General features: G+C 47.4%; 12 protein-coding genes across 12 annotated transcripts; 7 read left to right on the top strand and 5 right to left on the bottom strand.

The window, feature by feature from the left end:
• Positions 1-517: 517 nt before the first annotated feature.
• On the top strand, positions 518-2,609 carry N7516_006755 (Zn(II)2Cys6 transcription factor; the record flags this gene model as incomplete). The annotated part of the gene is made up of 4 exons (XM_057219475.1): positions 518-636; positions 696-865; positions 920-1,725; positions 1,779-2,609. The coding sequence occupies 4 exons, from the start codon at positions 518-520 to the stop codon at positions 2,607-2,609; spliced, it is 1,926 nt and encodes a 641-aa protein (XP_057073566.1).
• A 67-nt stretch (positions 2,610-2,676) lies between these two features.
• Positions 2,677-4,088, bottom strand: N7516_006756 (agmatinase; the record flags this gene model as incomplete). The annotated part of the gene is made up of 6 exons (XM_057219476.1): positions 2,677-2,939; positions 2,997-3,144; positions 3,200-3,574; positions 3,635-3,802; positions 3,866-3,951; positions 4,001-4,088. The coding sequence occupies 6 exons, from the start codon at positions 4,086-4,088 to the stop codon at positions 2,677-2,679; spliced, it is 1,128 nt and encodes a 375-aa protein (XP_057073567.1).
• A 1,006-nt stretch (positions 4,089-5,094) lies between these two features.
• N7516_006757 (uncharacterized protein) lies at positions 5,095-5,535 on the bottom strand (the record flags this gene model as incomplete). The annotated part of the gene is made up of 1 exon (XM_057219477.1): positions 5,095-5,535. One exon carries the CDS (start codon positions 5,533-5,535, stop codon positions 5,095-5,097), a length of 441 nt encoding a protein of 146 aa, XP_057073568.1.
• Positions 5,536-6,240: 705 nt separating this feature from the next.
• N7516_006758 (uncharacterized protein) lies at positions 6,241-6,540 on the top strand (the record flags this gene model as incomplete). Its single annotated transcript, XM_057219478.1, has 2 exons — positions 6,241-6,303; positions 6,394-6,540. The coding sequence occupies 2 exons, from the start codon at positions 6,241-6,243 to the stop codon at positions 6,538-6,540; spliced, it is 210 nt and encodes a 69-aa protein (XP_057073569.1).
• Positions 6,541-6,604: 64 nt separating this feature from the next.
• On the top strand, positions 6,605-7,126 carry N7516_006759 (uncharacterized protein; the record flags this gene model as incomplete). The annotated part of the gene is made up of 3 exons (XM_057219479.1): positions 6,605-6,617; positions 6,643-6,740; positions 6,932-7,126. 3 exons carry the CDS (start codon positions 6,605-6,607, stop codon positions 7,124-7,126), a joined length of 306 nt encoding a protein of 101 aa, XP_057073570.1.
• A 42-nt stretch (positions 7,127-7,168) lies between these two features.
• N7516_006760 (uncharacterized protein) lies at positions 7,169-9,004 on the top strand (the record flags this gene model as incomplete). The annotated part of the gene is made up of 4 exons (XM_057219480.1): positions 7,169-7,447; positions 7,616-8,012; positions 8,044-8,659; positions 8,698-9,004. The coding sequence occupies 4 exons, from the start codon at positions 7,169-7,171 to the stop codon at positions 9,002-9,004; spliced, it is 1,599 nt and encodes a 532-aa protein (XP_057073571.1).
• Positions 9,005-9,334: 330 nt separating this feature from the next.
• Positions 9,335-10,996, bottom strand: N7516_006761 (cytochrome P450; the record flags this gene model as incomplete). Its single annotated transcript, XM_057219481.1, has 3 exons — positions 9,335-9,370; positions 9,422-9,566; positions 9,636-10,996. The coding sequence occupies 3 exons, from the start codon at positions 10,994-10,996 to the stop codon at positions 9,335-9,337; spliced, it is 1,542 nt and encodes a 513-aa protein (XP_057073572.1).
• A 411-nt stretch (positions 10,997-11,407) lies between these two features.
• N7516_006762 (uncharacterized protein) lies at positions 11,408-12,271 on the top strand (the record flags this gene model as incomplete). Its single annotated transcript, XM_057219482.1, has 2 exons — positions 11,408-11,612; positions 11,676-12,271. 2 exons carry the CDS (start codon positions 11,408-11,410, stop codon positions 12,269-12,271), a joined length of 801 nt encoding a protein of 266 aa, XP_057073573.1.
• A 427-nt stretch (positions 12,272-12,698) lies between these two features.
• Positions 12,699-15,584, top strand: N7516_006763 (beta-glucosidase; the record flags this gene model as incomplete). Its single annotated transcript, XM_057219483.1, has 6 exons — positions 12,699-12,780; positions 12,842-13,433; positions 13,500-14,559; positions 14,642-14,818; positions 14,886-15,103; positions 15,200-15,584. 6 exons carry the CDS (start codon positions 12,699-12,701, stop codon positions 15,582-15,584), a joined length of 2,514 nt encoding a protein of 837 aa, XP_057073574.1.
• Positions 15,585-15,741: 157 nt separating this feature from the next.
• N7516_006764 (TauD/TfdA dioxygenase family protein) lies at positions 15,742-16,993 on the bottom strand (the record flags this gene model as incomplete). Its single annotated transcript, XM_057219484.1, has 4 exons — positions 15,742-15,896; positions 15,951-16,325; positions 16,382-16,711; positions 16,765-16,993. The coding sequence occupies 4 exons, from the start codon at positions 16,991-16,993 to the stop codon at positions 15,742-15,744; spliced, it is 1,089 nt and encodes a 362-aa protein (XP_057073575.1).
• Positions 16,994-17,741: 748 nt separating this feature from the next.
• Positions 17,742-19,792, bottom strand: N7516_006765 (putative MFS transporter; the record flags this gene model as incomplete). The annotated part of the gene is made up of 7 exons (XM_057219485.1): positions 17,742-17,956; positions 18,014-18,142; positions 18,201-18,637; positions 18,695-18,801; positions 18,856-19,029; positions 19,078-19,295; positions 19,369-19,792. 7 exons carry the CDS (start codon positions 19,790-19,792, stop codon positions 17,742-17,744), a joined length of 1,704 nt encoding a protein of 567 aa, XP_057073576.1.
• Positions 19,793-24,648: 4,856 nt separating this feature from the next.
• N7516_006766 (uncharacterized protein) lies at positions 24,649-25,747 on the top strand (the record flags this gene model as incomplete). The annotated part of the gene is made up of 4 exons (XM_057219486.1): positions 24,649-24,876; positions 24,932-25,065; positions 25,123-25,591; positions 25,655-25,747. 4 exons carry the CDS (start codon positions 24,649-24,651, stop codon positions 25,745-25,747), a joined length of 924 nt encoding a protein of 307 aa, XP_057073577.1.
• Positions 25,748-26,272: the final 525 nt, after the last annotated feature.

The raw sequence follows: 26,272 nt of genomic DNA on the forward strand, positions 1-26,272 counted from the left end.
CATGACTGGAAGCATGGTTTTTGGAAATGATATCCTGAAATAACAATGATTCACCGTAGACATCCGTCGTAAATAGTATATGTTACATAGTATGTTGTATATGTTGTAGTCTCGCTGGCTCCTTCCTTTTCCAAATAGCCGAGTAGCCCCGCTTATTGGAGATAAGATAAGATAAGGAATATAGATAAGGCGACGATAAGAAACCCCAAATTCCCCAAATTCCCCAAATTCCCCAAATGTATTGTGTCATGGAATCAAAACATTGAGATCCCCCGCATTCGATGGACTGAGAGCTGATATCACTGCACCATGAGTCCATCTCCTCGGCTATCCCTATCCCTTGTAACTATTGGCTTCGACTGACCCCGCACGTATCTGAAGTTAGCTCCACCATTGAGAAGTACCGTTGAGCTTGACATGAAGGGTCTTGACCTCTTGCCTTGGCGTTACTCCAATTGCACCCAGAGTGACGCTGTTCTGTTGATAGTCCCTCTCGCAACCACCAAAGGCCACTGTCATGGCTCATATTGAGAAACAGCCCTATATCAAGGATACCATGGCTGGCCCGATGAAAGCCCCTAGAAAACAAACCAAGCGTCTCCGCCAGACAAAGCAGAAGTCGGTCACATTCACAGGGTAATCAATACATCCGGTATATTCAACCTCATATAGACCCTTGAAGCTGACAAGAACAGGTGCTGGACCTGCAGGTCTCGGAAGGTTAAATGTGACGAGCGTCAACGAAATGGATGTGGAGTCTGCCAGAAATCCGGACTGGAATGCGCCGGCTACGGTGTAAATCTATGCTGGATGGCAGATAAGAAGCGAGATGTTCAAGGCCTACGACGCAGGCAGATCAGACTAGGTGAGGCTCGGCCCTCTTTCAAAGCCATATTCGCGAATACTAATTCTTGATTAGAACAATCCACCTCTCCATGCATTTCGGATAACGAGATCAACCGAATTCTATCTTCCCTTGACACAATTTCAACACCGTCGCGCACCATCTGTGTAGGACCCTTTGCAATATTTTCCAAATCAGGAGATGGCGATAATGAAGACCTTGAACCCCACACTTCATTGGAGAATAGTCATGAGACACAGGGTTGTGATTCTGAGATCACTCCTGGTCAATTTGACCCAGTCGGCCTGTCCAGTGGAACCTTTGAACTAATTCCGAACGATAATGATATTCCTCATACAGGAATGCTCGAAATGGATTCCTCCTCAAACTGGGAGTCAGTGATAGCTATGATGGATACACCAAATTCGCCAACATTATCATACCCAAGAGAAAGGTCGCTCACGATATATCCATCACCACGTAGCGAGCTTCCAATGCCTCTATTCAAAGACCACAAAACATCCACGCTCATGTATCACTACAAAAACCATGTCGCCGAGCTCCTGCAACCAGTCTTCCATCCGAGGAACCCTTGGCGCACGACATACCTCCCATTCGCCCTCGAGGGATGCCCTGATTTATGCCTTGGCAAAAATTCAATGCCTTCCTCAGGTGTCTCAATTTCACTATTCCACAGTATATTATCATCGGCTGCATTTCACCTCCGGAACGTCATGGGTGGATCAAGGGAATACCACAACCTCGGACTTCAGCACCGCGCTAAATCTTTGCGGGCACTCAAGTTTGCACTCGTAGCGCCCAATAATTCCCACCAATATACCGTCTATCTCACAGCGATGCTCTCCTTAGTCACGATCGATGTAGGTTGCTTTTCACTCCATATTATGGAATGATTTCGAATCTAACAAATTAGACTATGACGGGGGAGGATTCAGACTTTCCAATTCATCTGAAGGGTTGTGGCCAGCTGCAAAGACCCAGCCATGCTTCCGATGCGCTCAATGACTCCAGCCGGCAGGTCAGCAGTATTTGCCATTTTCTAAGTCTCCTTGCTCGGACGACCGCACATGAACTAGAACCTAGACCCTGGGCAACAGAAGGTCCATTCTTCGAGGAGCCTTACTTCCACGCCGACGACACCAACATCCAATACATGTATGGGATCACCCCATATTTGGGAAATCTGTTACAAAAGACCTGTCAGGTGGCCGAGTATCTAGCTTTCTACCAGGATGGTGAAATGCCAGCAGTTATCCTCGAGGCATGCTCGGCACTATACGATGAAATCTTTTCGTGGGACATAGAGTCAGAGTCTTTCCATCTCATTACATTGGAAGAGCCGACGATGCTTGAGATAATACGTTACCAAGCCCTAGCATTCCATAGCGCGATCGCAATCTTTTATTATCGAGCAATCGAAAACTGCAGTCCGGTGGACCTCCAAGAGCGAGTAAGATCAATTTGGAAGAACCTCTCGCTGGCCGAAGACCTGAAAGACGCATACTCCCATGGCGACAAACGGGCAGCTCCTATGTCCTGGCCAGCATTTATCGCTGCATGCGAGGCAACCGATCGACAGCCTTGGGTTGCATGGTGGGAGCGAGTCCAGGGTTACTCAATGGGCAATTTCAAAAGACAATGGAAAGTTATACAGGAAATTTGGAGTATCATGAATTCAGACGAGAATGTGGTTAACTGGAGGGATGCCCTCAAACAATCAGGCAAGTTGGTCTTGCCTATTTGAAAGTCTCATATAGCGTGATTCATACATAGTTGAAATCTTGAAGTTCGAAACATGATCCAGGCTCTTTTCACAACTCATCCTTTGAGGTTGGCGTCTTCGCCTTGGGACCTGCCTTCAACTTCGCCATGGATGCCAGAATATCAACGATCAAATCTGCAGCGGCGATCGAAGTAGTTTCAGCAACGGTGTCGTAAGGGGGACTGACTTCCACCACATCGGCACCAACAAGGTTGATACCCTCGAGGCCTTTAATGAAGCGTTTCAGCTCACGAGTGGTCCAGCCGCCCGATTCGGGAGTTCCGGTTGCAGGAGCGATACTGGGATCAAGGACTGATCGAAGGAATTAGTCTCTGATGTGTCTTGAGCAGGGAAGCGCTCAAATCTTACCGTCAATATCAATGGAAAGATAAGTCGGAGTATCTCCGACAACACTCTGCACCTTGTCAATGATACCAGACATGCCAATGTCGTCAATCTCGTGGGCCTCGATAATCGTAAATCCAACATTCTGGTCGATCTCATAATCCTTAGGACTCTGTTGATAACTTGGATCAGGATTGATTCACGAGAAGAGGCAAATCACTACTTACGAAAAGCTTCGTCCTCAGACCTCCATGCACACTTGTTCCCTTGGAAATACAACCCTCCCGACTCGCATGCCAGAAGAAAGTTCCATGTGTGATTGCGGACTGGTTAGACGCGATTCCAGTGTACCCCTCATAAGGATCCCAAGTGTCGAGGTGCGAATCCAAGTGAATAACAGAGATGGGCCCGTACACATGTTTCAACGAGCGCAAGATAGGCAAGACAATCGAGTGGTCGCCACCCAGACTCACAATCCGAGGATGTTCCCATAAGCTCTCCTCGGAGGTCGGGTGGTAGAGAACCTGTCTGTAACCCTGTTCCATTTGCTTGAAAGCGTGCGCGGCATCGAATGGGGTGATAGGGATATCTCCACAGTCAATCTTGTAATGTATTAGCGATCCTGACATTGCTTCTCATGGTTGTAATTGTGCTGCACTTACAATTTCAAGACCCTCGTCGTATGGGTCTACCTCCCACACGGTGTTATAGCTGCGACCCTTCTTTTCGCGCGCCGATCCTGCGCGAATTCCCCGAGGGCCGAATCTTGCGCCGGGGCGGTATGAGGTTGAGGTGTCGTAGGGGAAGCCGAGAATGGCGATGTCGAGAGGCTTTTCCGAAGGTTAGATCTCTATGGAGGGATTAGGTAAACATATCCTTCGGTTGCAACATACCTTATTGTGAGATTCTGCAAGACATCTTTGCCATTCCAAATGGGCAAATGTAACGGGCTGAGAAAATGGAAGATCGACGTCAAGATCTATTGTCTGTTAGTATGTTGATGTTAGGGTTTGTCTTGTATGACTGACCTTCTATCGGGTGACTATATTCAGGGCCGACATTTAAAGCAATGGCGCCCTGCAGGAGAAGAGAGAATATGGAAGTTGTGAAGCGCATTTTTGAAGATTATTCGACAAGTTAGTTGGGTATCAAGAGTAAGAGTGGGAATCGGGGTGATCATTGGTCTTTTATAGCCTTAACTCTCTACATAGAACCAGCTATGGACTATCTCATTACCAAATAAAATAAATCTACAAGTACTACAACATACAAATCTGATTGATGAGCATTGTTGTCTCGCAGACTCTTTCCATAACTATTCATGCGGGGCCGTTATCGGGGGTGTCCTCTGCCCTATACATTTTTCACTGCGTACGAATAGATTATAGATCTACTATGTAGTTGATCTTTTTTTTGTGTCAAATATTTACTATTCACTGTTTAATATTCACTAACTAACTAACTATCTACTTTCTTAGTTAGATCTCATACCTCCTCGGTGTATTCAATCAAACGTCTCTAACCCCGAATCGGCCTTGGCCTTCAGAGAACGAGCTAAACGAGGTACCCAGACTATAGCGGCCAGGGTTCAAAACCCCCTTTATAGATGATTTGATGCCTGAATGCCTGACTTTCGAACAGTAGAAAATTAAAATACCTGAATTTCTATTACAGATGCCTTAGTAATCATACTGCAAAAGTGTTAATACCCTCCCGAGGTCCTGCTACCGCCTTCTCAATTAATCATACCGCCCTTTACCCCTTAGCTTTTATTGGTGGATATCCAGCTGGCAGAACCTGGGGCCTTCCACTCTTGTGGTTTGCAAGTGTCAAAAATGAAGTCTTTTATCTTCATTTAAATCAATTCCTCCATACATAGACAAAGCCATGATCTGTCAAATCCTCTTCATTTTTTGACACTTGCAAACTTGTCCAAAAATATGGAGATGCTGCTATTTGTGTGCAGATTGTAAGCCGAAAGCAAAGGGGAAGATAGAGATGATCCATTATACTAGGTACGGTCCTAGCTAGGTCAGGTGACCGACAATGACGTCACATCTGCCGCTCCTTCTGCCGATCTCGGCTGACTGCAGTGGATAGATACATGTGGGCAAATCAGAAATTAGGGGAAAGTGCTGATAGTTCTGTTGATAAACATAGGGGGGAAGTGCTGTTGTCGCATGCTAGTTCGTCGCATCCTCTGCGTCTGCGTCTGAAGCGACGTCTGCCACGTCGTCCTCGGTGACCGTTCGTAAAGCTCCTCCCACAGCCCGCTTATGCCATTCCTCCCTTTGTGTGCGGGACGATCAGATATAATGCTCAACATGTTGTCGTACTCCAGGCGGTGGTCTATCATCTCCTCGTTCAGACGCAGAGCTCTTTGCATATCGGGAGAGTCTAGCCCAGCCGCGATGCTGTTGATGGTTGCTCGCTTTTCAGCGATTGCCTCGACGTAATCGCAGTCCTCGTCAAGCTCGGTGCTGAACGAACCAAACATTTGACGTACGTCACTCGTGGACGTAGCGAATCTTCGCTTCCTAGCGGCAAACATTTGAAGCTCCATTTTTGACAGCTGTAGTATCAATAAATTTATCATACACTGTATAGAGCGGTGTTAAAAGCGGAGTTAAATAAGGCACCGGGGCATCAACTCCCACCTACAAAAGGGGGTTTGAACCCTGGCCACTATAAGTCTTGGTAAACGAGGATGCATCCCAGATAATTTGAGGAGTCTATAATTTTTGGTACAAAGACTTAAATTTCTTTCTTAAGTTGGATTTAAAACTGAAGTGAAGGCAGAAGGCATCAATTTTCTCTTGGCGGAGGCCTTGGGCACAACCTCTCTTTATCCACCTGCACGCAGCATGAAAGGGCTTTGGGGAGGTGATTTCATCATTCTACAACCATATATTTTGCTTCCTATACATATTTTGGCTCTATTGAACAATTTACTTTTCCCTCAGTTTCGGTAAATATACCTAGGCATTGAACGATGGAGATTCGTTTCTACCTTGGGTGGACAGGACCTTACTCCCTATGTACCTGTTTGATCTCTCACTCTCTCTCTCACTCTCACTCTCACTGTCACTCTCTTCCTCTCCCCTCCACCCCTCTCTCTTTCTCTCTTGGCAGATGACTCAATACTACCTATGATCTCCTTTCCATAGCAAAGACACTGACATCGGGAAAGAGTACAGATCAAAGGGTAAACACTCACCGCCAACGGACAAGGTTGCGAAGAGACGCTCTATTCCAATCTATACACAGAATGAAGATGAGCCTTCTTAATGTCTCCAACGAGCTGATTCTGCTCCTGCCCTCCCAACCGAGGGTACGAAGATGAGATCAACGCCTTACGTCATACTACTCGGCGGTTCTATGCACTGCTGAACCCCATTCTGTACAATCGAGCATCACCCAGAGGAATGGGGGCTACACTCTTGGATGGGCCGCCATTAATGGGTCAGCCCCAACCATGCGACACATCCTGAAAGCAGGTGCTCCGCCAGCCGCGTGCGGAGGCGAGCCATGGCAACTCTTCGCGTTGTTCGTTGTTGAGTATACTTGACAAAGACATTGTCAGCTTTACGTATCATTATACGTACTCCTCTTCGTGAAACAGTCCTCCCGGAATGCTAGCCAGGAGTATGTATGATCAGCTTTCTGACAGGATTCGAAAGTTCTCGAAACGTCTCTGCCTCGGGTGTCTTAGCTAGAGACGACGCTGGCTCGCACAATACGCCCAATGGACCCGAGAAACCTATCAAAGTGTGTAAGTGATCCAAACTTGGGCATCTAAAATCAAAAATTTCTCCAACTTACAAATTCTTAGTGGCGTGGACTTTTGTCTCATACGTTTGTCGCCTAGAAATGTGGCAACGCCTTGGCTGCTATTCACGGGCACATTGCGATAATCAGACCTCAGAACCCAATTCAATCTGACAAATCCGAACAATCAGCTGGGCAGCAGGAGCCAGAAACACGACGAAAGCCACGACCCAAAGCTGAAGACATGTTTGCCTCGGATTCGGAGTAAGGTTGGGCACGAACACGGCGTTGATCCATACTCCATCAACAACGACTGGAAGAACGATATTGATGAAGGAAACCGCAAAAACAGGGAAGAGGGCCACCCGCTCTCCATGGCAGCGTGACATGGTCACGTATCCATTGTCAACCTACTGCTTAAATATGGCATGCGCCCGAATCTCACCACAGGCCACAATGAGGAGCAAACACCTATCGATCTTGCGGCCAAGAATGGCCATATTGATGTTGTCCGCATGTTATCCGACTCGGGGAGCCCGATTAATGCACAGGACGGGAACGGGGCAACGCCTCTCGCGTTTTCGGCGTGGAATGGCCACCTGGATATCGTGCAATTCCTGCTCTCTCGCCGAACAGACCCTAAAATTGCTACGGAGCACGCGGGGACGTCACTCTGCATGGCATCTCATTCCGGTAACATCGACGTCGTCCGATGCATACTCGACCATTGGGAAACTCCAAACCCATCCTATCCAGAAGGCCAGAAATCACTATTTCAACTATCCCGTGCAGCACAATAATGACATGACGACATCGTCGATCTCCTCCTCAGTCGATTCGACTACGTCAAATCCTCCACAAAACCCTATCAACAGGCTGTCCTCCTGTGTGTCGCCGCGCCAACCAGCCGCATCACCCTCCTCACCGAGCTCCTAACAAAACAAAACTACGACCCCAACATGCGCGTCGCTGTCGATACACGTATCCACATCTTTCTCCCCTACAATTCCTTCCACCCGCCGAGAACAGCCCTCAGTTGGGCCGCAGAACGCAACCAAACTGCCGCAATCGACATCCTCATTTCCCACGGGGCAATCATCACCCCACCAATCTACATGTCCCCTGACAACAACGGAGCAAACACTGAAACCTCCGTTCTCATCCGTGCAATCCATGAAGGCCACATAGAAGCGGTCACGACTCTTCTCGCCCACGGCGCCAATCCAAAGCACCCCCAGCGAAGCCCTATTGACTGCCATCACCAACCCGCCGGTTTTCTCCCTCCTCCTCTCACACAACGCAGACCCAACCGACTCCCTCCCCAAATCTAATCTCCTTATCCACGCCCTCTATTCCGGCAATGTCGACACCCTCCGAATCCTCCTCGACCACCCCAATGGAACAGAGCTAGTAATGCACTCAATACCCGCAGAAAACCAAATCGGAGCGAAACCCACCCCGCTCTTTTACGTTGCCCTCTACGGCGGCGAGGGAGTTTTCCGTCTCCTCCTCGACCGGGGTTTACCGATCGGCGATGCTGGGATCGTCCCAATCGGGCGGACCCCAATACGGAAGAGCCCCTTCGAGCTAACTACACCTGAATATCTCTTCGTGCACATCGCAGCGCAGTGCCTTACTCTTGCGGCGCATGGCGGGATTCGGCTTGTGCGTCTACTTCTAGACATGGGCGTCAATGTCCATGCGGATTTTATTGCAGGGTATCTGGTTAATTTGGCCGCGACACTCGAGGAAGACCCCGAGGAATTGCTTGACTTCCTCTTAGCAAGGGGATGTGTTACGAGTCAGCCTACCCTATATATATATATGCGAGTGGAATTCCAGGAAGTGTCCTGGGATTCTGGTCTTTTGCTCCTAGCGCAGCGGGTTAACCTTTGGAACGCATCCCAAATGGGTGGCACGTGGCAGGATGCGGGATTGATGATACTGATTCGATGAGTCGGACTGCATTCTACCTGGCTGCGTATAACGGCGATAAGAACGTTATGCGCCGCCTCTTGGAGCGAGGGGCGGATCCGCTAGTTGTTTGGCAGGGTGATGTAGCGTTGTCGGTTGTGGCGAAGTTCCAGGATGCGGGTGCTGTGGAGGTTGTTCTGAGGGCTTTTGATGAGAGGGGATTGAGTTTGGGTGAAGTAGAGGGGGCGTTGAAACAGGCCCAGGAGTATGCGTTGGCGGATGACCGGGCAAATATCGCTAGGGTATTGCATCGGTTCTATTGGCGGAGGCGGTATCCGTTGAGTCCTTGATACTTCCAAGACCATTCATTACACCTTGCTTGGTGGCGGTTGTACTGTGTCGGATTGAATGTAGTTAGCCGTGAAAGATCCCTGTCAGCCTAGTTTGCTATTGTCGGTTAGATATTCCCCATGCAGACTCCTTCCACGTGGGGCCGGTTGGAGATGTAACCAATATGAAAGAAACAAATCAATTGAGATTAGAGATTAGAGCCTAATAAGTATTTATTTTATATTCAATTGATAAAGCATATGGCTAATGTATCATCCAATCTGTGAAAATTCCAATACGATGCGGTTCAAATCAAGTGCGTGGCACAACAACCACTCTACTTGTATTACTCAATGTGACATGAACTCAATCTGACACTCATGTTCCTATATCCATAATCAGCAAGTCCCCGAGAGAAAGATATTAACTGAACATACCCGCATCCGACTACAAGTGTCATCGTAGAACACTTCATAGCGACCTGTGATACTAGGAGAGACGGTTCCGAAATCTCCCATTGGTGTTGTTCTGTATTTTCGATAAATGGCCGCGACCAAAGTTGTCATTTCGGCCATTGCCAGACTGTTCTTTGTTAGCCATCTCTCAAGTCAAAGTCGGAACTCGTCTCTATTGAGAAGGAAAGAAACATACTGCATGCCAATACACATCCTCCCTCCGCTGGAAAATGCCCAGAACCATTTCTTCATATCGGCCGAGTTTTCGGAGGATCCCAACCAGCGACCAGGGTCGAATTTGGTGGGATTCTTGAATATCTCAGGGTTGCGGTGGAGAGAGTATGGGGCCATGGAAACCACTGTCCGGGGCGGAATTGTGTAGCCATCAATTGTGGCTGCCGTAGGAAGTGAGCGTGGTTCTGATCCGGGAAGAGGTGCGTAAAGACGGAGTGTTTCTTTGATAACTGCATCGAGGTAAGGGAGCTTGTCATTGCTTTCTACCTTGGGGATGCCATCAGAATTCAGAGATCCTTCAGGGATATTTCGAACTTCCTCGATGAGTTTATCTTGGAATTCCTTATTTTCTGGCCGAGAAAGAGCCCAAATTAGGAACATCAACGTGTCACTGGTGGTGTCAATGCCTGCTAGAAGATGGTCTGCACATTCGGATGCGATATCCAGATCATCGATTCCATTTGGTTTTTCGGAATGGTGGTGACTCCACAGTTTGGAGATCAGGGCTGTTGCGCTCTTTTTTTCGGCAGAAGCACTGGCATATTTCTGAGTGGCTTTCATTGCGTGAAGTCTGATGCCGCTGTAAGTCGTTGGCAGTTGCATCGGGTACAACCATTTCGCAATACACCCACTAACCCCGGTTCTCGAGTAAAGCCATTCCGTGAAGTGGGGGAAATGAACCGCATACCACGATAGCTTGCGACGGGCAGTATCGATGATATCTCCGATGAGTGCGCGGTCTTGCCCCAATCCCTCGAGACACGATGTCTTGCCGAAAGACCCGTAAAGAAACTCCGTGATTGTGTCCAAGGAGAAATAGTGCAAGGTAGAAAATATCTCGCTTTTCCCTCCGTCACGCTCCAAAAGGTCCATATACAGCTTGACTTTGTTCTCGACCATTTCGGCATTTTCACCTTTGAGCATGACAGATTTGGCGTACGCATGAGCGAACAGCTTCTTTCTTTCTCCGTGCTGTTTCGCGGTCGCGAAGGAAAACATGTTCTTTCGACCATAAACCTCAAACATGTGGTAGAAGCCGGTGCGCTCAAAGCCACTTCCGGCACCGTAGATTGCACGCAAGGCCGAGATGCTGTTGAAGGTCACCTCACTGGGGCCAATGCGAACAACAGGTCCATATTTCTGATGGAGAGCATTGATCTTTCGGGTGCGAGTTCCTTTGTAGTCCTCGTAGGCCAATTTAAACTTGGTCAGGCCAAAAGACTTTGGACCGGGAATTCGCGCCAGAGGGCTAAACAAAGTAGAAATAGAGATGTGGTAGACAAGGAAGGCTACTATGAAAGCAGCGATCAGGATCCAAGTCATTGTGTTTCAATTTGTCAAGCAGTGACACAGAAGAACCAGGTAGAATAGGATATGGATATTTCACAATACATCAAGGATATGTTTATTGTCTTTATAAGGAGTCAATGTGTGAATATTCCCAATTGTATACCTAGGTAAGTTAGTAAAGTAAAGTGAGTCACTGTCTCAAAATCTTCGAAAATGGCAACCGGCAGCGAGACTCGGTAGAGCATAGAGCGGGGTTCGATTCTTGGAAGTTGGAGATGGTGGAGAACCGACACTTTGGGGGTCCAAGATATATCTTCAGCAGATTCGATTTGTAGTATTTATATGTCCAAACGAATCATGTACTTTACCTATACGGATACATCCTTGAACTGCCAAAATATCCTCCGTTCTTCGGACCAGACAAGTTGAACAATTATCACCAAAATGTCCAAATTATCCGTGCCAGCTTTGGAATCAAGCCTGACAACACGTATCTCGATGCGATGGGGATCAGAAACACCATTTGAAACCACAGATACATTGGTGATAACAGTTGGAGAATGGTACGTTGACCTGCGAGTCGATAAAGAATCCGGTAAACTCGATTGGGCACTCGCGGGAGAGTGTATTGAGGAAGGCAAAAACCCACGTATGATCCCAATCAATTATTCTGACCGTGGATGATACGCAACAAATGATTGACATCCCTTAGGGCGCGTGGTGTTCACCCATGAGATAGATTCCCACCACAATTTCAACATCAGCAACCCATGTCCCTTCATTCCGCTCCCCAATGGAGATGACCTGGAGACTGGGTCCATGGCGCGACCAGATGTACCCGGGGCACCGATGACGGACTATGAAGAGGTGTGGAGATATCTTCCGTTTCGCGAAGGACCGAAAGGGCTAGGGCGTGGCCTTTCGTGGATCTTAGAGTCTGATGAGGGTGTTTTGGAAGAGGGTCAGCATCAAGTCACGAAGATGTTCCTAGCGCGAATTGGGGGCTCGTATTTGGTCCTTCATCAAAAGCAGATTCATGTGGTTGGGCAAACAGCTCTTAGGGGACGGGCTGTTCAAATCAACGGAGAGAAGGTGAGCGCGCGACGTGAAGAATGGACCGATGGCCACTGGGAGGTAAAATATGCATTGGGTCCAGGCAATGATGGCTTGCCCTCAATGGCTAATGGGTTAGATGTTAAAATGCAGGGACGTAAGAGTGGTGACAAGGTCACCGTTGGAGGTTGGGACTTTATTGTGCGTGCATGTGCTGCACATCGCCCAAGAAACACCAGGGACTCTCGTCTCTAAGTCGGACACAACAGCCGTTCTGTTGATATTGCATCTCTATTCAACACTACTTAAACCACAATGATCGCAACTACTATCCAGATAAATAATGATATTTCTCGTTCAGACTATGTCATGTTACTGGGCAGACACCTGAATTGATTCAAAGAATTCACTAATAGTGGAACTCCAACCATCAAAGCCCCAACAGTCCTTTGATTGCAGGAATTCTCTACTTCGAGTATCTTCTCCGAGTGTCTTTCAGTTCTGTTTCTTTGTTCCATTCGGTTAACTCCCCCAAGGCCGTTCCCTCTTCAGCAAGGCCCCAACCCATTTGAAATCCTGATTCCCTAAACTCTCGTGGCTAAGAACACTCTTGGTCTAAAACGATAGTAAAAAGCGGTAAATTCACTGACTATCCTTTAGTATTACTTGACGAATAGTAAAAATGGAATCCCCAAGTTCACTTTTCGACGTGGATAAGGTTCTCCGTGAGGCGACGGTTGCTGAGAAAGTCGGTCTGATCTCAGGTAACTGTCCAGAAATACAATCAGTGATTTCTGATTGAAACTGACAAAGTCGACGGTTAAGGGAAGGACGCATGGCACACCTATGATATTCCCCGACTGGGCGTGCCATCGATTCGCTTCACTGATGGCTCAGATGGAGCCCGAGGCACGGGGTTCGACGTTTCTTTGCCTTGCGGCACTGCTCTTGGGGCAACGTGGAATCGAGAACTCGTTCGGCAAGGCGGGGAGCTCATTGGATTGGAGGTCAAGGCCAGTGGTGCGCAAATCTGGTTAGGTCCTACCGTCAATATCCAGCGATCGCCTCTCGGCGGTCGAAACTTCCAGTCGTTCGCCGAGGACCCGCTCTTATCAGGCAAGTTAGCTGGTAGCTACATTGGTGGCGCTCAGTCGAAGGATATTGTGTCGACCTTGAGGCATTTTGTCGCGAATGATCAGGAACATGAGAGAATGGCGGTTGACGTGCGTATCACTGAACGAGCCCTAAGGGAGATTTACCTTTTGCCGTTTCAAATCGCCTTGAAAAAGAGCAAGCCGGGAGTCATCATCGCTTCTTGTAACAAAGTGAATGGATTACATGTCTCCGAGAGTCCCGCGCTGCTGGAAGATGTGCTGCGGCGGGAATGGGGGTTCAAAGGAATGATTATGAGTGACTGGTATGTCAAACTTTGCCATTTCTGCTATTACGTTGGGAAATCGCTAATCGGAGATCCAAACAATAGGCATGGCACATATTCGACAGTCGAGGCCATAAATGCTGGTCTAGACCTGGAAATGCCAGGACCATCAAGGCTACGGGGAAAGCTAGCTGAACTAGCAGTCTCATCTCGAAAAGTCTCACATGCGACGCTAGACGCTCGGGCACGCAATGTACTGAATCTTGTTAAGAGGTGTGAGAGAGTCGAATATGCCTTCTCATCGGCCAAATCCAATCAGTACGTTCCTGCGGATGGATCTACCAACCGTCGGCTCGCCAGGGAAAGCATCGTGCTCTTGAAGAATGACAGCGGAATTCTGCCTATTTCGTATAACAAGGTTGATGAAATAGCCCTCATCGGACCCAATTTAAAGAATGGAGCATACTGTGGTGGAAGTGCTCAGTTTAGTTCCTCTCATGTCGTTACGAACTATGAAGGCATTGTGAACCGACTCAGCCATAAAGGGCGGTATAATTGGGACCAGGTCGAGGACGCGAAAATAAATTACGATATTGGAGTCCATACCTGGGGCTTCCTCCCATTACTCGGCTCCCAAATCACATCGCCCGACGCTCTGGTAAAAGGACTTCGTATGTTTTTCTTTTCGGAGCCGCCGTCCACCCCGAAACGGAAAATCGTCGATATCATGGATATCACCGACTCGATCTGGGACCTTACGGAATATTCCCATGCAAAGTTGGGACCTGAATTTTGGGTAGATGTTGAGGGGACATTCTGTGCTGACGAGACTGGAGACTATGAATGGGGCATCGCTTGTTGTGGCACGGCCAGTCTTTTCATTGATGGAGCAATGGTCATTGACAACACTACCACTCAGCAGCCGGGGAATTCCTTCTTTGGAAGGGGATCGACGGAGAAGAAGGCTGTGATGCATATTGAAGAGGGTCAAAACTACAAAATCAAGGTTGAATTCGGAAGTCTTCCTACTTTAAAGATCCACAAAGAAGGTGTGGTGGCCTATGGTGGTGCTGGAGCTGGCCGTATTGGCGTTTGGCCAGTCTCAGACCCAGACAAGACTATTCCTCGCGCAGCTGCCCTTGCTGCCAGGTGCAAATACACCATAGTGTGTGTAGGACTTGATGTAACGTCCCCGCAACATGAATGCAATCATATTTCCATCACGGTTGGCTGACATAACATTCCAGGAAGAATTTGAGAGCGAGGGCTTTGACAGACCGACGATGGATTTACCCGAGTCAATTGATCGATTGATCGCCGCAGTGCTGGATGCTAATCCCGATGCAATCATTGTGACACAGTCCGGTGCGCCGATCAACATGCAGCCTTGGGCCTCACGGGCAAAGGCTATGGTTCACATGTGGGTGAGTGAACCTGAGACTTCCTCCATATGCCCCTAATATGGGCTTTAACGGCTAACTGTTGTCACAGTACGGTGGTGGTTATATGGGGACCGGACTAGCTGATGTTCTATTTGGCGATGCCAGCCCCAGTGGCAAGCTTCCTGTTACTTTCCCCAATGCCATTGAAGATACGCCAGCTTTTCTGAATTTTGAAAGCGAGCGCGGACGCACTGTTTACGGCGAGGGTGTATACGTTGGCTATCGCTATTACGAAAAGTTAAAGAAAAGTGTCGCATTTCCATTTGGGTGAGTTCTTCCAGATGAAGCATGCTGTCTCTCTGTGCTCCTTCTGCTTCGGCCGTTTTGCCAACTGCTAATCGAATCTCCTGCTGGAATTAATAGGCATGGGCTATCTTACACAACATTCGCATTGTCCGAACTCTCTATATCGCCAAGGGCAGTGACTCTGAGCGTACACAATACTGGGATGTTCAAAGGAGCTGCAGTCGTACAACTCTACATATCTCCTTCCCCAACGAATACTGTTTCACGGCCAATGAAGGAGCTCAAGGGCTTTACCAAGATCTTCCTTGATACGTGCCAATGCGAGGAGGTTGTCATGAGGCTTGACCGTCTGTCAACTTCATTCTGGGATGAGACTTTAGGCTGCTGGCTGAGTGAGAAGGGCACTTATGGGATTCATGTGGGCCACAGTAGTGCAAATATTGTTTTGACAGGAACACTCGAAGTCAAGGAAACAACTACCTGGACCGGTCTTGACTTCTAGAGTTGCCATAATTTGAAGTTAAGGCAGGCGAATAGTCAGTTTGGAGCTTTATCGAGCTTGAAAGACCAGCAGTGTCACTCAAGATGGAGATTGAGATCACTTTCGTTATTCTGTTTTCTATCTATCTCGTCTTCAATACATATATACTTGTTCAAAATCATTCGCTCTTGCTCAGCGCCTCGCGTCTTCCAGTGCTCTTGGGATCCAGATATGGCCTCTCTCCGAGGCCAACAGCACGGTGTCCAGTGCGTGGACCAAGCCCGTCATAATCCCAAGTTGCTGCGTGGTACACCGATCGGTTGTCCCAGATAGCTATAACAACAGTCAGATACGGTATTCATAAATTTCTTTGGAGGCGGTTCATACCTAGATCGTTCGGGTTCTCCCAGCGATTGCGCACCTGCAGGTCGTGGTTCTCAACAATAAGAGTCACAAACCATTCAAGAAGATGGCGGCTCTCCTCCTCGGAGACACCGTTGACCTTCTGTACGTGCGTGCCGACAGCAAAGACACTCTTCCAACCGGTGACAGGGTTGGTGCGGATGACAGGGTGCTCGGCGATAAGCTCTTCTCCAACATTCTCAGGTGCGCCACGAGGGCCAGGGTGGATGCTGAAATCATTGCGTTTGGCAACTTCGTTGAAGCCGGGTTGCGCATAGGTTGCGGTCAAGCTCTCCAGGAACTTCTGGTAAGGTTCGGATATACGGTCGTAAACCTCGTAGCCTGAGGCCCACAGGGTGTCTAGGAGAGGATTAGTGTTTCTGTAGGATTTCGTAGAATATGTAGAGAGGTCTCACCACCACCGGTTTTCGGAAGCTCCGTGAGACGCAAGAGAGTATAATCGCTAGGAATGGGCTCAAAAGTGATGTCACTGTGCCACTCCCTGCGTGCGGTCTGCTTTCGCGGGTTCCTGTCCTTGTACAGCTTTTCCCGGCTTGCGGAGCTGATCACACTAATCTCATCATCTTTGACGCTGTGCTCCCGACCTGAGTTTGCTACTGGGTGGATGTGCAGTCCGGATGTGCTTGGCTTGCCGGAGAGTTCACCCAGTCGTTGGACAAGCTCCTTTTGCAGTTCGTTGTCTAATCCATCTTGCTTACGAAAGAAGACTACTCCTCGTTGCGAAACTAAGATATCATGTTAGCTCTATCTTCCACGCATAACCACGGATATAACTCACTGGTCAAAGCAAGTTCCCGAATCAGATCATCGGAATTAGGGGCGCGCAGGAAATCCTTCAAGTTGGCGTTGGGGAATTCACGTCCAATGACCGGAGTTACATCGAAGGACTCGAAAGAATGGAGAGATCCATTGGACTTGATAGGCTCACGGGCGAGACCTGTCAACGTAATCTTGTCCTCGATGACGGGAATCACCGTAGGTGCGGTTTCGGTGACGGCGGATGCCATAGTTGGGTTGTTGGAGACAATAGTAATTGTTGGACGGAATTACTTGTTGATACTGGCAGGTAAAAGATGAGACTTTGCTGTCCATCTTATACCTTGTCACATACTAGACGATGCCGATTATCCGCTTGCGACATCTGCTTCTTGTCGTGCCCAGGCCTCATTATCGCAACCCCGCAGATCTGGAACGTTTTTGTCGCACGGTTAGAGTGAAAGCACGTCTTGTATGTTGATCATCCCAATAGATAACAGTCAACTTGTGCTGTCAAAGTTGAGATTCGTCATTTTCCCCAGGACTTGTCTGATATCCCGCCTCTGGAAACCTCACTGTGATGGGATCATATCTATGGCAGGTTGCGCAACACAGTTGATTACCAACGACACTATACCTACATGAGTTAGAGCCAGAGTTTTGTTCAATCGGATCAATCCAAAAATAACTGCAATGGTCGCTTATTCTAATTGTCTTCGGCTAAATATATATTTTATTACATGCATGGGTTATGCTCAACCACGCCATGGACGGTCCGATCAATCGCACGAATAGGGGGATGGTATTATCTTAGGATGCACAACACTATCTAGCCCCTTATTGGAGTATTCGGTATAAGCGAGATCAAAATTTATTCATTGTTCTGATATCAAAACCGTACGAAGTAACTTCCATGCACTAACCGACCAAACTCGGCTCCTCCCATTCCTTCTTTTTTCACGTGTAAATGTGACAAAGGTCCAATTTTCAGAGAGATAATCAATGGGCGAATCGAAAATCCAATCGCTTATTTCCTTCGTCCTTGGTGGTTGCCAAGTAATTCGTCTTCTCGTTGTCCGTCATAGCATTCCATTTCTTGTCGCGGCTTTGATTGCGCCAGACATAGTATACCTTGGTCAACAAATATATGAAGATATTCGAGACACCAAGTCCCACTAAAGCACCATTGCCTCTCCGGTAGCGGGGAGCGTCATCTGGGTCAAATTAGAATGTCGGACAAAAGCGGAAAATCAAAGAAGTTTATGACCAACCAGCGCGATAGATATTAGAAGCAATAATTGCCGATGATTGGACACACATGTTATATATGGCAGCCGAGACCGTACGGGATCGGACAGTGTTGGAGTTGCGGGAGTTCCAGTTAACTTGAATGGCATGCGCTGCGACTTCGTGAGCCAAGATGCCAAATGTGCAATAGGTACGAATAGGTGAGCGTACCACTTGGATATGCCAGCAGCACAGTCATAACCGCCCACACAGTCCACTTGTTTGCAGTACTGATGTCGGCCACATATAAATAGACCAAGAAGGGAAGTATCCATATCTGCCCGATCACGGAGATCAAAGTTAATTGGCTTGTGATTTCCGAGACGTATGTGAGGAGTAGAATGAAGATAATGGACAGCACTTCGCTAGGAATAACCAAGAGATTTGTCACAAAGGTACCGAATCCGAGGCCCCTCAGAGTAAGAGTTAGATATTGCTTGGGGGGTATCACTGGTGTTTGGAAGGTAAGTCCGATGATGTATATCGGCCAGAGATCATAGTCCTTCAGACTCTTCCAAAGTAGTTTGGGCGTAATAGGCTCTCGATTGTGCATGGTTCCTTTACTTGGGTCATCACGAATTACTCGATTGACAATGATGGTTTCCTCCCTGTCAATTCTATCAACAACGATGCAAATTTTGCGAAAGAAAGGTGAGACGACCTACCGCGGACTGAACCATCCCAATTTACCCCGAGACCAATTCGCAGTCTGACATGGCCCTGGTGGCATCAAAACATATGCAGATAGACCAAATACAAGTGTTAGAAGGCCCTACCTTCGATGTGAGTCGCATGTGGTTTCAAATTATATGACATTTCTACTCACCTCCAACAAGAACAGCCAGCGCCATCCCGATTGACCTTGAACACCACGAAGATGCAGAAATCCGAAAGCAAGAAATCCGGCAAGAATATCCGCAATGTTCAAAGCAGTCCAAAAGAAGCCGAGTCGCAAAGACAGCTCATGGTGTTTGTAGAAGTAGGACAGGTACAATATCACCTTCGAGTCTGTTAATAGTGACCCATAAGAAGAACATATGTAACTTACATCGGGGATAAATCCACCTTGCAAAATACCAAGCAGCGCACGGCACAAAAGAAATGTTGTTCTTCCATTCAGTCCATACTGTGCCATAGCAACTGCAGACCAAAGAACCATTTGGGTAGGAATCCACCGATCAGGTCCAACCCATTTACTGACGAGTTGGGAAGGAAGCTCCGCGCAGAGGAATGCGAGCCTAAACACCGTGTTTCCGAGATTGTAGTCTGAAGAGAGAATGCACTTTGGTTAGCCCTGGGATATCATAGGATGAAAAAAGTACTCTGATTCTTCATTTACCATTCGTGTTCATATTCAACTCGGGAAGCATGTTGTCGGTCAGAGCTTGGGATAGATTGGACCGATCTAACTCCAAACACATGAACATGAGGCAAGTAAATGCCATGATACGAAGATCAATCTTTCGGATTAATTTGTATTCTTCGCTCCATGTCCACCGAGCAGATGGGTCGAATCGGCGAAGATTCTCCCAGTCCGCTCGGGGTTGATATTCCTTCGCGGTATCAGGGTTGTCATAAACAGATGGCTGCGTCGCAACTGCTTCAGGGTTATAGCCTTTGCCTCGCTGAAACCAAAATCGACGTTCTTCTCCTGGTTGACCCAACGGTGCGATGTCCAGGCTAGTAGAAGAGTCCGTATCTGGCCCTTGGAGAACCGAGATGGACTCATTCGGGTCTTTCTTTACGGTGTACAAAGTGGACATTTTAATGAGTCAAAGATGCTACAACCGAATCGTGGGACTTACTGGAATTCCGTTTCTACCTATAATAAATTTGGAAAATCCGCGCTCTTTTTATATACCCTGCAGCGACAATCTCGTCGGATATTTTCCCTAGAACATGCTTTCATTGATAAGAGAAGACTTGGCACTGGCTTGCATCATACAGCCTAGTATAGAACAATTTCCCTGTTGGTAGTGTGAGAGGTTCAGGTTTAGGGCCAAGAAGGGTCAAGGTTTATTAGGAATGACATCTTGGTGGCTGAATATCACATCATTCAGTCGCAAAACCACATCTTACCCGGGCCAAAACCAAACGAGAATCGTGAAGAATTGAATTACGAGGACTCCGGAACGAATACATTGCCGAGAAAAGCGCAAATTGTCAAATCCCTTCCAGTGAGGTTGATTAGTTTTGCCCTTTTCGACGCTGTCACGTAACCTCCGCCTCAATTCTCTCGACATAAAAGTCCCGACCTCACCTTTTAATGACCCCCTCTTTACCTTCATTCATCCCTCCAGTCCCTCTATCAATCACTGTGCCAATGTGTTTCCAGCCACATTAGGTTAGTCCATCGAGGCCCCAGCTTCTTACAAAATTGAGATGATCTCATCGTGCGCCTAGATCCTCTCTAGAAGTACCGGCCACTCAAGTGGCCGAGCCGTCTTCATTTTCCCTCCTAATAAGCTTCCTCCCATCACTTCATGGAGAAGCGTGCTTCCCATTTTATTGGTCGCACTGGCGTATGCATATCGACTGACTAACAAACGAGACGCTCTGAGTTATCACACAGCTCGAGGAGACTTCGACGCGACCCCTGGGGTCTTCTCCCCCGTTTGTCACCGATTCTGTACATAAAATGGCCAAAAGCCAATCGAGCGCCCTTTAATCGGAGCGTGGAAGACATCCAGGAGCAGTTGCTTCAGATTACCGCACTCGGAAATACCAGTTTGGAACGATGCGACTTCCTTTCCCCCAAAGAATCGCATACGGTCAAATAGGCTGATAAACCATCAAGGAGGGAATATAACTAACTCAGCAACTAAAGCAGCCAGGCCAACGTGACCAGGGAGTATCATGTTTTCTGTCTAACCGTTCGGAATTTCGTGAATGGCCCGGTGAGCTGCATGTAGCTATAAAACACGAACACAACCCGGCCTCGGTGTATGTGGGAGGGGAAGTTCGGTCTTCGGTCGTATCTCCGACGCTAATAAATACGCCCGCGTGGCCACCAGTTTCTGACAATTCGGTCAAAAGCTTTATCCATCTCAACACCATCTATCCACCTTCTTCCAGTAAACTAGGTTGCCGGTCTCTGTCAAACCGCAGAGAGCTGATTTAGCTAACAAATTCTCTAGCGCAAAATAGTCTCCTCCTCATATCAGCTCTAACGGTGGCTCTCAGTCTGCTCAGTCAGTTTTATACTATGGTGCACATCGCCAGGCGGGTACTCGGTATCAGTACCCTGGTAGTTAACCCCAATCCCTTCCAGTGGAGGTCCAGCATCCCCGGTAGAAGATATTTAATTAGGTAATAACATTAGGGAACGATAATGGATATTAAAGGACTACAGCTAATTAAGAGCGGTGGGATCTAGAATCCTTCGTGTGAGACATTCTGGCATTAGGTTAGGGCCATAGACCAAGCCACTCGTTATACATTGTTGAAGTCTCACATAGAATAGCTTTTCGTTCACCAGGAGTATCAAATATATTACCAACATCATATTCCTTCTCTTCTTTAAAGCCTGACTACCGGGTCCATACAATATAATTGTTAGTGTCGGGTCCTTCCGACCACCTCTCCAGTATGGCAAATTAGAAACGATATATTTTGTGCTATGTATGACTAGCGGCAGATCTCCCAAAATGTTTCCCAGGAGGAATGTCATTCTAGCGATAAACTTTATATATAGACAAGCCCATTGCATAAAGTATGCTTTTTTAAACGCCTTCGTATACACCTGAAAAGACACCTGAAAATACATATAAAAAGAACGTCCAAAGAGACCAGGAAGGGACATGGCAAGGTAGCATAAGCGGCCGACTATTCTTGTTTATAGTAATTTGAATTAAGGATCAACGGATCATCTGATATTGCTTATCTGAAGCAGGAAAACCTTGGAACCTCTAGGGCTCGGGCATACCCGGAAGTGTCACATGGAAGCCTTCAGCCCCGTAAGTTGGGTTAGACGGACCTCGAAATTTGAAGGGGAAAGCTTAGCTTGAAAACACCAGAAATCAATCAGACCATAAAAGAAGGTGCATCCGTATCAAAAAAAAAAAGTAAAGAAAAGAGCGGAGCGAAGAATGGAAATATGCAAGGAGTAAATCCACTCGGGCGTCAAAACGGGCAGCATGTACTACTTTATCCACGGGTATTCAAGGTGCTTACTCCGTATTCCTTACTCCATACCGAGAAGGTCAGCCTGAGTCCATTTACCGGTAGTGTATGGAGGAGTGGATCTCATCTAAAGCAACTAAGCCATTCACACAAGGTTTGAGGACCCTCGTAGCCCGATAACTAGGAGATTGATCTCAGAACTTCGGACACAAACCCGATACTACAACATAGCTGCCACGTGGGATTTAAACATAGATAAATGACAACGGTCTACAGAGTACAATGTATGGAATGAGAGCGCGACGGGAAATCAATAGCCCCACTTGATGCCCCGGTCACGGCTGTGAATGGCGATCTCTGACACCCCCCGCTCGTATCCTGAATTAGCATGGGCGAAGCAATGTGGCTATGAGAATTTAAACAACCCTCCCCTAACTATCAAGGGCTAGAGCATGTACACCGTATGTACCTAAACTCTGTTAAAGCCCGAATTTAACCTTTCATTTGCCGGAGTGTTTACGTTGACATCATTGGATTAAGGTCATTGTGGCCTGGTCGGATTTAGGATTCCTCAACGGGTCACGAAAATGGGGCACAGGGATCTCTCATCCTTTAATCTCGGATTATGTACGGATGAACCAGGGCTAGAGTAGGGGTTTGATGGATATTTAATCGGTTTATACGGGTACTTGGGTATCGAAATCACAGTGCTCTATACAAATGGAAATTTCTGCGAAATGTATTCAAATGTATTTGAACAAAATGAACGCCGAATCCAAGTACTATGTTGTACATTCGATATGCACTGACCACTGCTTGAAGCATTTGTTCAGATGGGGCAGTGGAGGGAGACTTGGCTAAGTTGGAAAGGGACGCCCGAACAAAATATTCCAAATAATCAACTAGTTAGTTCTGCCAACTGCCAAACATTACATATGAAAGGGAGTGTCGTTGGTGCATCACACTGGTTATTCCCTACAAATCGTATTGCTGTTGTGTAGGAAATGGATAGGCACCTGTATGGTATTGGCCCCCACGTGCTAAGGCCCCAGCTTCCCGATGGAAGACTCCGTGCAATTTCCGTGGGTCTCGTTTCCTTCGAGAAAGATATAATATTAGGGTTCTTCACCCAGTTATTAGCTGACGAGAATGGTGACAAAAACTAATACGCCCTGCAGAATGTGTGTAGGTAAAGGGGGAGTAAAAAGTACGAGTTGTACCTCGAAGCCCCCGGGTGTGTGCCCAAGCTCGGACTGGGGACTCCATGAGAGACAAGGGAGATCACTCATTGGTCAGAGCGTATACGCAGGTGTGGGGTAAGGTGGGTCTCATCCGAATGTGTTGAGCCTCTCTTCAACGAGTTGGACGGGAGTCGATCAACCATTTCGGGTGCAGATCGACCTTCGGAAGCTGTGCACCCGCACCTTTTGTCTTTTTTTTTATTTTTAATTTCTTTCACTTTTTCACTTTTTTATTTTTAAAACCTGGGTGTACACCAACCAATCATAAATTTTTCTTGGTGTTGGTTACTCTGAATTTCAACTCAGCCTGCCCGGGTTGCTGCAACTATATCATGCCACCCGCCCTACACCGCAATGATCCACGTGCAATATGCCAAAAATAAGACTCACAGAGAGCCTGGGCATCTTTAACCTGACAGTGATGAACATCCTAATACCCCCCCATAAGGGAAACGAAGCGCAAACGCCCGGTGATGGGGGTTCATTTTTGATCGGCATCAAATCTATCATCAGGGCTACCGATCGCCCCACTGTCAAAACCAAACCCTCCCTTTCAATCCCTGTAGTTTGGAGTGGAATTTGGTTTAAATTTCCTAATGGATAAAACTTGATTCCTATAAAAACTACAACACCAACACAGAGATAAGTATTCGACATTGCAACAAAGCACTTTTGAGGTGGCTGCATTGACCCATAAACGCCCTAGTGGGGGCATATAATCCGCCAATAGGATGAAACTTTGTAAGATGTGCAGTTGAACTACTCCGGACGTGGGTGACCGATCCAGGAGGCTGAGGCTCTGATCGACTGAGAGATGATGATCCCCGTCATTATCGTAAAATCACCGAACGTGTCTCTATTCGTTTCTGGCCCGAAACATCCCTGCTAGGTAAAAATGATAATCACTAGGCTTTCTTTGGGTCGTTTCAGGCGTTTTCTGGACGGACTAATTAGTATTAGCTTGGTTCTTGATTATATTATTAATTAGGCACCCGATCGGCGTCCTGTAGGAGTTGAGAGATACGACCGAGACTGTCCGACATACCCACTCCCCCATAGAGCTGTCGACACTAATAAGGAAAGTCCTTATTAACCTGCTTTCCCCTGTTTCTTTTCCATGTTGTATATCTTTGTGTTATCTCCCCACTCGAGCTCGCACCACTTTTACAACGTCTAAACGTGCCGTGTAACTTTGTCCCGAATGGCATATTGAGCCGCATTACCCATACAGTATATTTCCGTCACATACCTACAATATGTCCACTTTCAACACATATACAGACCCCATTCTGCCGCCATTTGACATCGAATGTGCTGCTCCCATGCCCTCAACACTGGCCAACCTCAACAATGCAAGCCAAGCGGAGTCCTACCTTAATCCTCCTGTGAATATTTCTTCGCCTTCCCAAACAAACTCCCACCGAGTCAGCAAAGCTATGAAGGGCAAGCGAGTCCATGCATGCGAGCGCCCCGGATGTCCGAAGGTGAGTACCCTTGGGATATTATCGATGAATCATTTCGCTTACCACCGTCATACAGGTTTTTACCAGAGCCGAGCACCGCAGACGACATGAGCTCAGTCATGAGCCTAGAAAGCAATACCCTTGCACATACGAAGGGTGCAAAAAGGCATTCCATCGCCCGGATTACTTGAATCAGCATTTGGGTCGGCAGTGAGTAACCCATAACGATTAGAAGAGATTGAATCCAAAGACTGACCCGAAGAAAAGTGCGAATTCAGCACCAAAGGGAAATACATCACACGCTCGAAGCAACACTTCAAATCGTCGGTCAAGCCTACAACAACAGATGCAGTCGCAACCAGCCAACTCACCTCCCATTTCATTCCAAGCGGATCCCACCGACAATTATTCTCGCGTGTGGGGAAGCATGGATTCCTCAATGTCATGTCCCCAGTATGCCAGGGGCCAGAGCCAGTCCTCCGCATCCGTTGATGACTACCCTTCCCCATATTCCTATACGAACGATATCTGCAGCTCACCCGTCGCGAGCGACTCCTTTGCGAACCCTCAATACCCCACATCTGGTATGCCGGTGGAAATGGTGACTGCCATCGATCAATACCTGCGGAGCATCTTGAAGCCTGAAGCCTTTTCGTCGCCCCACCAGCAGATGAATCCCACCATTTGGAACTCGGATGTTGAGATCGATCCTACGTTGACAAAGATCGAGAGTCCGGTGAGTGGAAACCAGGAAACCGTTCGGAGCAAAAAAAAGAACAAATTCTAATTCTTGTTTCAGGACCAACTACCACTCTATTCATGGCCTCCTACCCACCACTTGCAATACGAGGATCATCCAGTGCAGATGAACCACCCATCGGACAACCGCTGAGAACTATTTGTGACGACGGTTGATTCGCCTACTTTGGACTTGTGATTTGCTTTAGCGTTTTCATCCCTCTCTTACATCCTCTTGCTTGCTCTTTTGCAAACTCCATACTCTTTCAAGGATCATGATCTCTTGATACCTGCGCTCCGCCTTTTGGAGGGGCATTTATACCATTCCTTTACTTATGATACCATGACAATCTGTCGTTTTGAAATTTGTTTTAATCAATTTGAGCTACCTTGCCTCAAGAATGTGCTCAAGAAGACGCATTACCCGCACGTTGTTCGGGCGTCACGATTTCGGGGTTTCAGTCTATTTGTGGAGGTTGTGTTATTATTAATTACTTACGATACCCATGAGAATAAACAACAATTCCCACATACAGCCCTTGCAACACGTAATTATTGTTATAGTGTATACATTGATGTAGGCCGCCCAAAAATCTAGTCCACATGTTAGGCTCGGGGTAAAAAAGGGTCCCGTGAAACGATCTGCAAGGCGTACAGCCTTACAGCCTCGGACGTTGGA

The sequence above is a fragment of the Penicillium verrucosum genome (assembly GCF_028828655.1).
Source record: "Penicillium verrucosum strain IBT 35672 chromosome Unknown utg000002l_segment0_segment0, whole genome shotgun sequence".
NCBI lineage: Eukaryota > Fungi > Ascomycota > Eurotiomycetes > Eurotiales > Aspergillaceae > Penicillium > Penicillium verrucosum.